The 13,333-nt window shown below is 39.1% G+C and overlaps 1 protein-coding gene across 2 annotated transcripts; it reads right to left on the bottom strand.

Annotated features, from left to right (window-relative positions):
* Positions 1-1,875: 1,875 nt before the first annotated feature.
* On the bottom strand, positions 1,876-10,060 carry RMP24 (ribonuclease MRP subunit p24; the record flags this gene model as incomplete). Of its 2 annotated transcripts, XM_084251800.1 has the most annotated exons (5): positions 1,876-2,044; positions 4,384-4,577; positions 6,358-6,557; positions 9,876-9,898; positions 9,984-10,060. In XM_084251800.1, 5 exons carry the CDS (start codon positions 10,058-10,060, stop codon positions 1,891-1,893), a joined length of 648 nt encoding a protein of 215 aa, XP_084107926.1. In that variant the 3' UTR covers positions 1,876-1,890. The 2 variants fall into 2 exon arrangements, with proteins under 2 accessions (XP_084107926.1, XP_084107927.1); XM_084251801.1 differs by lacking the exon at positions 4,384-4,577.
* Positions 10,061-13,333: the final 3,273 nt, after the last annotated feature.

Raw genomic sequence — 13,333 nt, 5'->3', positions numbered from 1 at the left:
AACAAAGCTTGTTTGTCATTTGTTAGGGTAGGTAAGCTTCTCATCTCTTACAGTATAGCTATTGAACTGAGTCTGAGAAATCTTTAGAAAGAAAAAACTCAAAAGTACAAATTAATTGGGATATTTCGAACAACCTGATTTTCCATTCTAAAAATTTACATTACTTGAGGTAATATAAAGCTTCTAAACTGCTTTGTAATTCTAATAGCACCTAAAGATGTAGTCTTGTTTCATAGATGTTGCACTATATCAAAGCTTTTTAGTGTAAACCCAGTTCTCGGTATTAAAAAAAGGAAGTATTGTGTTACCACATTTATTTATACAGAGCTTTTGTTGCCACTGTAATCCCAGCCATCCACACATGAATCTGTTGTGAGGGGGCAATAGCACACGGGAAGATGAGTTTCCCTGTTTCTTTACCCCTTTTTCTTTGGCTGTATCTGATGACAATATAAGATGTTCTTAATAAAGTTTTATGTTCTTTTTGAAGTGTGTAGATTATTTTTTGTGAATCTAATTAAATGGATGTGGAGTAAGCGGGGGAGAGATGAATGAACTTGGGAGAGAAATCACTGGAAATATTCAGTGATGGGACAGTGGAGAAAAATGCCAAAGGATATTCTTTTTGCTTGGCAGTGGTTCTCAAACTTGAGTGAACATCAGGATCACCTGGAGGGCTTATTATATGACAGTGTTTCTGAGATAAGCCTTGATAGTTTATATTTTTAACAATTTGATGCTGGTTCCACTGGGTTTGGAGACCACATTTTAATAATCTGTGCTCTAGACCAACACTGAAGTCTGCAACTTGCTTCACGATTTTAAATAGCTGAATCAATTCCAGTAGTAAGATAATAAAGTGTAGGTTTCCATGAAAAATAACCACCTCCTTACTCAGAGAAAGGAAAAGTCCAGTAAGCTGGTGGTTTTATAGCCCAACAATATTAGCTTCAGCTCAGAACTTGTCAGAAGTGCACATTCCTGGGCTCCAGATCTACTGAATTAGGAAATCTGAGGCCAACGATGTAAATTTTATCAGCCCTCTAGGTAATTCCGATGCACATTCACGCCCCAGCTTTGTTTTATGCACCACTGTTCTAGGCGAGCATCCAGTACTTTACCTCGTAAAGATCTCTTCTCATGTATGGGAAATTTAGAGAGTAAGAGGACTTGTTCCAACAAATTCAACTGTAAAAAAAGTCCTTCCTTGAAAAGGCAAGAAATGATTTTCATTTGCTGTATTTCAACTCTTGTGAACCCTACTCTCTCCACAATGGCAAGTCCCTCCTTATTTTCTTGTTTCCTTTCTCTGTCTAGCACATCTCTTGCAATTCTTCAAAGGAGGGTAGAGTGAAGGAGAAAACAAATGCAATCTGGGGTCAGACCATTATCCTCTGCCTTATCTGAAAGACTCATTTGCCCTTAGTATAATTATACTGTCACAGGCTTAGTTATTTTAATTGCTGAAAGCCATATGGTATTATTTCTAACTTGCTGATGACATAAAAATGGAAACTATGTTACTGCCTTTTTGTAAAATGATTTTCAGAGTTCTACATTTCACATTTGAATTCCATGGAAAAAGTACAAATCTGAAATTTTGAATTAAGTGAAACTGTCATGCAGAGTCAGTCAGATGTATCAGGAAAATTCAGCTGTTTGGTTAAGCTTAGCATCTTTTTAGAGTCCTATTTGTGTAAGCAAGAAAATTTCATTTTACTTATAGAAATACAAGTTAAACGCGAGATTTTTAGAGGCTTAATCCATACATTAATGCATAAACACTGAAGGATGCCAAAGAAAAATATTTAAAGAATAAATAAAAAGCTGTTTTTTTAACTTTATTTTCAGAAATTGTATAAAGCACTTCTTATTTTCATTGTCCATCCTTTACAGAGATGATAAGAAGTTTCTAAAGTCCATCTTTGGATTCTTTTGGGATTCACTCTGACTGAGCAACATTTTTAGTTGAGAGAAGTGTTTCTTTGTTTTGCTGGCACTCTTTGAGGAGCAAATGGGTGTTGACTGTCCAGATGTCGGTGTTCTGAAAAGAAACAAAACTGCACTTGGTTATACTGACAAATGGCAATTTGAAAGTGTTCTTCCTGCCTAGCCTAGATAACAGCTACTGGAATTGTTTTCAACTCTTTTGTATTACAGCCATATATGTGCAGTGGTTGTACCCAGCACAATCCTCCTTTTGTTAAAGATTTACTCAATAAAGAAGCTATAAGCAATAGTTGGAAGGTACCCAAATATTAGGTAGTTCTGGAAGCTTCTATCACCCGTGAAAGAGAAGGGTAAAGATAAAGTGTCATTGGATCTGAATCCCCTTTAAATCTAACTTCAAGATTCATGAAAATTCTAAACAAGGACTTTAAAAGCATAGTCCTTCTTTGAAACTCAGGACTACTTCCTTTCTCAAATATGAAGGATCTCAACCTACACAGGTAGGTATCATTGCATTTTATCTGCCCCAACAGAATGCTAAGCTCCATAGGGCAGATGCTTTGTACTATTAATTTTATATTCTAGTACTTTTTAACAGTGTCAGGCACAGGGAAAGCCCTCTAAAAATATCCATCAAATAAAATGATTCCTCATCTGATATGTGTATATTGATGACTCACTCTGTGTTTCATTCCCTCCAATTGTGTTATATTCCCAAAACCCTTATTTGAGGTTTGTCAGTCTGATCCCTTTTCTGACTCCCCATTTGGATGCTAAATTTCTCATTCCTGCATGTATCTAAGCAGCAGTTTGGTCTAAATGTGATTGAATTATGTCAAACTTTCTGCTATCTACATTTATGCAATAAAGTGGTGACTTCTATGATGAATTCCCATCATACCCAGTATCAAAATAACTGACTCAAGAATAGGTAAAATTGGGCTTGAAATTTTAATACCCAAATTTATAAACATCAAACTTAGTATTAAAAACTCAAGTAAGCAGAGATAACCTAGTCCTTACTGAATTTCATATTTACATTTAATAAACTTTCAAGCTCACTTTCTTTTTTGGTAAGAAAATATCCAAAAAATCAGTTTCTGTAAAATTAAAATATACTGACTGTCATAGCAAATAAAGTATTAAAGATCATTAAAAATACAATGTGCCCAGTCATAAGTCAATTTAATATCGTTAGACAAATCCCTAATTCAGTTAGATTTCTATGGCAATTTCTCAGAGGAAACAGCAAGAAGAAAGGCTTAGGGCAGGAAAATAAACTGAGTGGTTCAATTTTGCTGTGATAGGATGAATCAAAGCAAAGTAAAACAGGCAGGCAGATTGGTGCCAGATAGTGAGGGCTGAAAAGTGATGCTGGAGCATTTGAGCCATGTGCTGTAGAGCTGGATGCCAAAGGCATCTAATCAGACCTGTGCTTTAAGATACTGTCAGGTGGGCCTCCTTGGTGGCGCAAGGGGTTGTGTGTCAGCACTATGAAGCTATCCATAGCCACTGCTGCATGCGTTCAATCCTCAGCCTTGGAGGGGACCCACATGGCACAGTAGAACTCTCCTGTCTCTCCCACTGCTCCCCTCAGCAGTGTATTTCAGTAGATCTGCCTGTTCTACTCCTCACTCTGTCCCTGGTGAATCCCCCTCACCTCTGGCCTGTACCCAGTTCTTGTATGCATAAATAAATAAATCTTTAAAGAAAAGAGAGCCTCCCTGGTGGTGCAGGGGTTGTGATGCAACCTATGAGGCTGTCCACAGCCACTGCAGCATGAGTTCTCTCTCTGGCCAGGGAGCTACCCACATGGCACAGCAGACCTCTCCTGCCTCGCCTGCTGCACCCCTCAGCAGTGTGTTTCAGTCAATTTGCCTGTTCCCTACTCTGTCTCTGGTGAGTTCTCTCACCCCTGCCCCTCTGGCCTGTACCCCAGTTGTTCTACACAAAAACAAAAACAAAAAAAAACTTAAAAGAAACTGTCAGGCTAGAAGGACTCAGGCAATTCACAGTGGTCAACTAACTCCACAAGGCCCAAGGGAGGAGGCTGCCAATTATTCTCATCATTTCAAGTCAAAATGTCTAGAAGGACATGTTCATTCCCAGAATAAGGAACTTAGGAGGATGGGCAGGTTTGAGTGATCAGCTAAGGAGATACATAGTGTGGTGAAGTAAAACATGTTTAATAGGCAGGTGGGAACAGGCCCGGAAGAGGTTGGGAGTAAAGGAATATACCTGGAAGTCATATACAGAGATGAGAATTGAAGATAGGGAGTATATGACATTACAGATGAAAAGGATATGGAGGAAAAAAGGAGGCCAAGACTGAATTGCATGGCAAATTTAGGGGGTGTATATTAACAGAGAAAATTAAAAGAAATATTCAAGAGTGAACACCAGCAATTCAAGTGAGTTTAGTGAATAAAATACCTGAAAATCGCTGGGCTCTTGCCTTTGGAACCAGACACATCAGGATTTAGGTTTGCAGAACTTCGAGTCTTCCTCTCCGGTGTCTTTAGGCTGAGTTTACTTGGAGTAGTAGAATTGTTCCGTAATGCTGATAGAAAGCTTCTACTTTTACCATGATGTTTAACTGTTCTGTTGCATGTTTTACAAGTAATCATCTGTCATAAAAAGAAAAAAACACTGGGCCTGATTTCTCTTATATGTTAATCCAACAAGCCACATGTTTATTATATTCTTCTATGTGAGGTACAAGGTAACAAAGGTTGCCTTTGTAGAGCTTGTGATCTAGTAGGAGGAATCAGACAAGACACAAATTTGAAATGAGAAAATCTTAAGTAAAAAATTAATGCTCTCAGATGTTAACTAGACATATTGTTATCATTTCATAAAATATACAAATATTGAACATTATATTGTATATTTGAAACTAAGGTAATGCTATATGTCAATTATATCTCAAAGACAATGGCTAAACATTTGCATTTAACTTGACTTTTTTTTTTTTAAAGATTTATTTATTTATACAAGCAATGGGTACAGTCAGAAGGGCGGGAGGGTGAGAGAATTCACCAGAGCCAGAGCAGGGAACAGAACAGGCAAACTCACAAAATACACTGCTGAGGGCTGCGCCACCAGGGGAGGCCCTTAACTTAACACATTTTAAAGATAACAAGTCTCTACTCTCTCCATGGGAAGGGTGTCTGAGGAGAAGAGAGAGCCTGGGAATGATGCCCTTTAACACCCAATGTTCTTTACAACAGCAATAGACATTTAACCATTTTTTGAAAACTAACTCCAAATCTCTTCCCAATAATACATGGCAAAATATCACTGATAATTTAAGTGGCCCCTTCAAGTCCTTAGTGATTATGTAAACATAGATCTAGAATCATAGTTTATAAAGCCAAGTGAATTTGCATATTTCACTTCATTAGTTCTGTTTTTTTTTCTTTTCAGGATTCATTTTTCAAGTAACGGTTCATTTTCTAGCCACATGCCTTTCTTCTACATATCTGACTCTCAATGTACAGAATTCAGCCCAGGCTTTACAAAATTAAAACAAAGTTGTTTAGCTGAGAAGTACTCCGAATGTTCACACACTGGTGAAAATTCAAATGAATGATCTGTGTATATCAAAGGTCTATATAAGTTGCTTGATATTTTTTGAAAATATGCTAAACACACATTAAATTCAATATTATGACAAAGCAAACTACCCTTACCAATATAGTATTGGTAAAGCCTAAACATGGCAGTTTCAACACAAGTTATTAATTGTAGTCTTAGGCCAGCTGTGTGTGTGCTTGGCAGTAAACTGGCATTCCAAAAGCTGATGTTAATTTGGAACATGCACATAAAATGTCTCTGATACTGGTTTTCATCTAATAAACCATAAATAATTTGATTTGATTTCTTTTATATCCCTAGTACTTATGGCTTTTTTAAGCATAAGATAGACCTTTGGTCAATATGAATGAACATAAGATGCACTTATCTTTGCTGAGCATAAATATAAATATATACTCTGATATGAACAGGAAAGTGATATGCTATGAAGAAGTGACATTGCCATCAGACACTAATAAAGCATTAGGCAGTGCTATTTGAAGGACCATTACCTAAACTGGTAATTTAGTGGTAACTGCAGTTCAGGTGAAGTCACATCAGTCAGCTCATGAAATCCTGAAATTTTGTGAAAATAATTGTGCTCAACAATGAGATCTGAGAACAACTGAGAATAAATGATACTTGGTTTTAGGTAATTGTGAACAATAAGAGAAAAAGCTGTACTCTTGAAACAGTAATCATAAAAATATTCACATGTATATTTTGATAATCTAAGTATATAACTACAAAACTGAGCTACATTTAAGCTGACTTTAACTTCATTTTAAGTGAAAGAAAATTCTGGTTTACATACTGGAATTAAAATCTTACCAGCACACTTTTGGAATCTTGGTATTTTTTCACAATTTTTGCTTCTTTAAAACTGAGTGTATAATTACTTGCTTCTCGGTTAAGAAGTTTCTGTATTTTGGGTGTCAATTTGGACTTGGGTTTGAGGCGCACTCTAGAGTTATCCAGAACCAGCAACTGGAAACAGTATGGACATGTCTCTTCAAAAGTGCTTTTGTCATCTAAAATTACACAAATGAAACTCATGATTTAGCAAACAAAATATTTTGTTAACTCAAACTGTCAATGAGTATGAAAAAATATATTATTTAATATGAGCAGATATAGATTCTCCTTAAGAAAATTCAAAATGTAAGCATTTACCAAAAGATAAATTTGCAGCAATTTATTTTGCAAAACACTAAAATTCCATGTAGTTGCTCCATTTATCAATAGATAGACAAGTCCCCACTCTTTGCTCATGGCTCATTGCTGGTATGTGTTAAAACAAACAAACAAAAAAAAAAAGGCTAATATGTCTCACCAATTTTACAAGCATTTATCACAATATAATCACATAATACTGTGATTTAAAAAAAATTGTAGTTTTATGGTTTATCTTTGGTTTTGTCTGCAGGTAACTCAGTACAAGGTTAAAACAGGGCAGCAGACTTGCCCTTTATACAATCAAAAAAACATTTACTGACCACTATCATGACAGGCTGTGAAGACAAATAAAGTAGGGAAAAAGTTGCTATTTTCTAGGAATTCAAGTCTTGAGAAGTCCTAAGTAAATGAAGATTGACAAAACAATAAAATGATTAGGATGCCCTGGAAATTATTAAATTTTGCATGGATAAGTCAGAGATTCTTCAAAGAGGAGGTCTGATAAAGATGATGGTAGATGATTATAAATTCTATCTATATGGATATAACATCCATTATTGCTAAAGGTGTAAATATAGTGAAAAAGAAAACATGGCTATTCAAAGGAAAGGTGAGGGTGTGAAGGCAATGCAGCAAAAGAAGAAGGTGGCTACACCATTGTTTGGTCAATGAATATTGGTGAGTAACATGCTAAGGATATACCAACACTATAAAAAGATGCTTGTAAGCTATGCCAATTGTAAGATTAGTATTTACTGTTAAGTGCCAGGCACTGTTCTGGGTGCTGGAGATACAGTATATTTAATACTATAATTTAAATACTATAATTTAATACTATAATTTAAAAAGCATATTATTTAATATGGCAAGGAGGCCTAGTGTGGTTGGAGTTAAGTGAGCAAATGGGAAAGCAGGTTAGAGAGGTAATGATGTAGGACCTTGTCCTTTTAAAAGATTTTCACTTTTAACAACAAACAAAAAAAAGGGCAGAAGAGCTAAATAAGCACCTCTCCAAATAAGATACAAATGGCCAACAGGCACACAACAAAGTGTTCAACAACACTTACATGAGAAATATAAATTAAAATCACAATAAGGTACCACTTCCCTCTAGTGAGAATGACTCCTATCAAAAATACCCAAAATGTGCTGACAAGGGTGTGGAGAAAAAGGAACCCTCGTACACTGTTGGGGAGGGAATGTAGACTGATCTAGCCCCAATGGAAAACAATATGGAGGTTTCTCAAAATATTAAAAATGGATCAACTATTTGACCCACCAATAACACGCCTAAGTATTTAACCAACAGTACAAAAGCACTGATTCAAAGTGAAACATGCATTCCCATGTTCAATGCAGCACTATTTACAATAGCCAAGCTATGGAAACAACCAAAATGCCCCAAAACAGATGAGTAGATCAAGAACATATGGTGTATATATACAATGGAATACTAGTCAGCTATTAAAAATAAAACTTAGCATTTGTGACAATATGGATGGAACTGGAGAGGATTATGCTAAGTGAAACAAGTTAGAACAAATACCAAATGGTATCACTTATATGTGGAATACAGATAAAAGTCAGATAAAAGTCAACTAATAACAAACCCTAGATTATCTGACTATAGAGCTGAGCCTACCAGAGGGGTAGAGAGAAGGGCAAACAAAATGAGGAGGAAGCACAAGGGATTATGGTGGTGGACTATGGGTACTTGGGTGGTGAGGGCAGTATGGTAACACCTGAGTATGGGGGTGGGGGGAGAGCCTATATCTCTAGTACACAAATGTCCCAAACCAGTGTTACCTCAATTTAAAAAAAAAAAAAAAAGGCTAATAGAGCTTACCTAATATACAGTAAATATTATATCTTCATGCCATTATATCATGGCAGTAAAGGGGTTTTGTAATAAGTTTTAAAGAATATGATTTCAAAAACAGGTTTTTAATGTTGCTTCTGAAAAATTTTTTTTTTTGCCTATCAAATAGCACACAAGATATGCCACCACAATAAACAAATACTTTTCAAAAGAAATTTTCATTTATACTGTGACATGATGATATGATCTAGCTTAGCTTTTTTTTTTTTTTTAGAGGCATGTTTTATTTATTTATTTGTTTGTTTGTTTTTGTTTATACATGCACTGGGTACAGTCAGAAGTGCGGGAGGGTGAGAGAATTCACCAGAGCCAGAGCGGGGAGCAGAGCAGGCAGAAGGACCAAAGCACACTGCTGAGGGGAGCAGCGGTCGGCAGGAGAGGTCTGCGCGCCATGTGGGACCCTCCACCGGTGGCCGGGGAGCAGCCGGGGATCGAACCGGTGCCGCAGAGGCCGCGGGCAGCTTCGCAACCCAGTGCTCAACCGCTGCGCCACCAGGGAGGCCCTGATCTAGCTTAGCTTTTTACTAGGCTCACTTTGGATGCTAATTTGAAATGAACTGTACAAAGAGAGGCAGTTAGCAGGAATCCAAGAGAGTAATCCTTGGGCCCGTGGTAAAATGTGAAAAAAGTAAAGGCAATAATACAATTTGCCTTTAAAATTGACTTGGGAAGGAATGCTGTTAGGAAGATGTTTTTTTAGGGTGGGCTGAATAATTATAATTTCCATTTACTGAAATGGAAAGAACTGTTGGGGTAATGCTCAGGTTTGGGCCTCAGCCACTGGAAGGAAGCTGTCAAGAAGGCATCTCTGGATCAGTCTAGAATTCATGGGAAAGGTCTGGGCTGAGGATGTACATTTGGAAGTGCTTAGTCTACAGAATTTAAAAGCCAACAGACTGGATATAAAATTATGACCAAGGAAGTAGCTAGAAGAGAGATCAAAAGGACTGAATCCTGGGACACTCCAACATTTAGAGGTTGGGAAAATAAAGAGGAACCAGCAAACAGACTGAGAAGTACTGGCTACAGAGGTAAGAGATCAATTATGGGATGACCTGAACGTCAAAGAAATGGGCAAACTAGAGTAAACTAATGAATGTGTCAAATGCCCCTAAGAGGCACAGTGAAGCACATTAGAGACTGGATTTTCCACGAAACTGAGAAAGCTGGAGGGCTCGAGGAGGGTGTTTATCAGTGGGTGAGATTTCTCTCCCGGATCATTCTGCGCGAGGTGAGGATTGGAAAGGATCGGGCGAGGGGAGCAAGACCCAACACTGACGGGTGTTCTTCCTACCGTGTGACGAACTGTAGGCCCACCTGAAAAAGAGAAGAGGGGCTCGTGAGGACAAGGGAATGCCTCCTGCCGCTCCCCACACCCCCGCCTCTCTTGCCGTCCTCTTACAGGAGATAGCGGGCCTGGCCCGGGCATCTGTCTTGTAGTTTCCGCGCCGCAGCCTCAAGGTAGTGCTTCTGCCTCATTGCCGCCGCCGCCGCCGACAGCACCTGGGAGCCGCTTGGCCCGAGAAAGAAAATGACATTCCGGAAGCCGGCTTCCCAGCGTGGCCGACTTTAGCGTCGGATTCGACCTCCCTCCGGAAACTCGTGCCTTCGGCAGAAGGGTTCCGGTTTCCTTCGCGTGGAATCCGCCGGCTTCCCGGCGTGGCTGACTTTAGCGTCGGATTCAACCTCCCTCCGGAAACTCATGCTGTCGGCTGAAGGGTTCCGGCTTCCTTCGCGTGGAATCCGCTAAGCAGGCGAACGTTCTGCGCCCCAGGCCGCGCCCCAGGCAGGTCGCTTAGGGCGGGTCGCAGATCAAGCGCACGCGGGATCCTAGGCTGAGCTGACCGACTCGCCGTCGCCTTGGGAGTCAAGGGCAGGAACCGAGTGGTCTGCCGTCTCTTTCTCCTGCTGGTTTCCTCACTCATAAACCTGTTTTCAATTCCTCAACCCACATGGCCCTCCAGATTAGACTTGCCGCAGGCAAGACCTGGATAGACTAGTGTGGTTTTCTAAGCTCATCTTCCCTATTAAGACTAATGGCTATTCAAAAAAGAGCTTTGGGAGCCTTCCTGGTGGCGCAAGGGGTTAAGCACTGCACTGTGAAGCAACCCAAAGCCTCTGCACCACGAGTTCGATCCCCGGCCGGCGAAGGAGCAACCCACATGGTGCAGCAGACCTCTTCTGTCTTGCCCGCTGCTCCCCTCAGCAGTGTATGTCAGTAGATTCATCTGTTCTGTTCCCCACTCTGTCTCTGGTGAATCCTTTCACCCTCCTACCCCTGCATCTCTGGCCTGTACTCCAGCTCTTGTATGCATAAATAAATAAATCTTTAAAAATAAAAAAGAGCTTTGTTCTAAGATTAGACAAGACAGTGTTTTTAGAAGTGTCTAGGGCACTACAGATAGCGGACACTTCATAATTGTTGGTTGACTTGTAAAAATTTGTCATAGGTGCCTCAATGTGAAGTTGATGTAAACAGGGCCAGTTGTAGGGAAACCATAGAGCCTGTATTAGAGCAGTGGTAAAGTTTGTGACTTACAACTTATCTTCATCTTGAAATGAGTGGGTTTAAATCCATGTGTTAATAGTGATACTCTTAAAAATTACCTAATGGTCCTATCATAAAGGATGCTAATGAATCCACCATTATTTTGAAAGTTGACAAGTAAAAGAAATTAACCTTTTATCCTCTGTCTCCTATACTGTATAGGGGTTGTCTAGTGAAGGAGAAGAAATATGTTGCTGTAGAACTATTCCAACTAATAAATGAAGAAGAAATGACAGAACCAGAATATCACCATTTTGTGACCCTAATTGAATGGATCTAACTACGCACCCAGAGCTGCCAACACCACAAGAGGCAACCAGGCATACATGTGTCTCTTGATGAAAGACACACTACTTATGAGGTAGTCTTGCCAATAAAATAAAACCTAAACCTGATCAGACTCTGATTCCAAATAGCAAATGAAAATACAGAGGAAGGGGGAATCCAGGGATGCAGTTTAGGAAAATCTGGACTGTGTGAAACTACACTAAAAATACCTGATTTCCCTGGCCCTTTGTAATAGATGGAACTGGAGGGGATAATGCTAAGAAAATAAATGAGAAGAAGTGAGACAAATGCTGACAGTCTCACTCCTAAGTGGAATGTAAAGAAACAAAGCAAAAAACAGGCAAAATAAAAGCAAGACAAAATCTAGAAATCTGTGGAACTGAGACTCTCAGAGCAGGAGGGTGGGCAGGGAGCAAATGGAGGAGCCCATGGTCCTATGTTATGTGAACATCTATCTGAAGAGGTGTGAGACTATACCCATAAATCATATATAGTTTTGTGTATCAGTGGTACCTCAACTAAAATAATATAATTTTTAAAAATAAAAATTATAGAAAGGCAATTTGCTTCAACAAATTGTAAGCAAAAGCAAGAGAAAGGGAGGTATAACTTCTTGATAAAAATGAACTTAAGACTTATCACCCATTTGAAAGTATGGACTTTAATTGGACTCTGATTTAAACAAATTGTAGAAACTCAACTATTTAAGATATTTATGAGATAACCAGATATTTGCTAATATTGAGGAGTTATTATTAACTTTTCTGGATAACCATGGTATTGTGGGCAAGACAGGAGAGGTCTGCTGTGCCATCTGGGATTCTTGCCAGCCAGCTGGGATTGAACCCACACCACAGAGGCTGCAGACAGCTTCACAGCACTGAGCTCAACCGCCTGCGCCACCAGAACTTCCATTTCTTTTTGTGTTGGTTTTGGTATGTTACATTTTAAAGTAAATTGTCTATTTCACCTAAATTGTCAAATTTGTTTGCATAAAATTATAACAATCTCTTGTCTTTTTCATGTCTGTAAGATCTGCTGTGATATACCCTCTCTAGTTTTTGATATTAAGATTCTTGTTCCAGGTAAGGATGAAGTAAGCACCTCCATCCTGTCTTTCCCACTGAATGTCACTGTAATACCTGGGCAGAATGCATACAACACCTATAAGAAGGCTGAAAAGCCAATAGTGACTGATTGAATAAGAAGATTTAACATTTCCATGAACTAGAGGTGAGTGTGCCATTTTTGTTGCCTTCCTATCACTGGGATATGTATAGAGAGGAGGGGAAACCTTATAGTTCTGGCTGAGTAGCAAGAAACTCCTAACATCCAGCGAGAGTATGTGAGATTCTTGGGCTGTTTTTTTTCCCTTTCTCTCTACTTTCTTGAACCCAAGACCACAATCCATTCTGTAGTGGCAGCGGCAAAAGCCACAACAGGAGCCAAAAGAAGCCAAAACTCTGGGGAAGTATATTCCTCTCCATTTCTCCAATGAGATAACCTTATTGCTTCCCTTCCCTCTTTTTCTATCTTTTCCTGCTTGGTCAAAGATGGAGCAGTCACAGAAATACACAATGATGAAGCAACTTTCTGGTGTCAGCTTTCTAGCCTTAGGACAAAAGAGGGCACTTAGAGGGGACTAGAAAGTATTCAGCAGATTGTGAGAGAAAGGAGCTCATGCTTACCCTTATGGGAAGCCCCATGAAGTACATTCCATATGAGCTTCTGGGCTCACCCCTAAGTTATACATGCCTGGATCTGATCAGTACACCAGCCTGAGAGCCTGACTAACAGATCAATGATCAGTTCCCAGAAGACCACTGAATGGTACATATTCAAAAGGGTCTATCCAAAGAGCACTACAAGGGGTTTGAAAAATGAATTTATATTTGAGCCTCAGCCCATAGATGGTG

The sequence above is a fragment of the Talpa europaea genome (assembly GCF_964194135.1).
Source record: "Talpa europaea genome assembly, chromosome: 13".
In the NCBI taxonomy this organism is placed as follows: Eukaryota; Metazoa; Chordata; class Mammalia; order Eulipotyphla; family Talpidae; genus Talpa; species Talpa europaea.
Note: the sequence above shows the minus strand (reverse complement) of the source record. Positions and strands in the feature narration are given on the sequence as shown.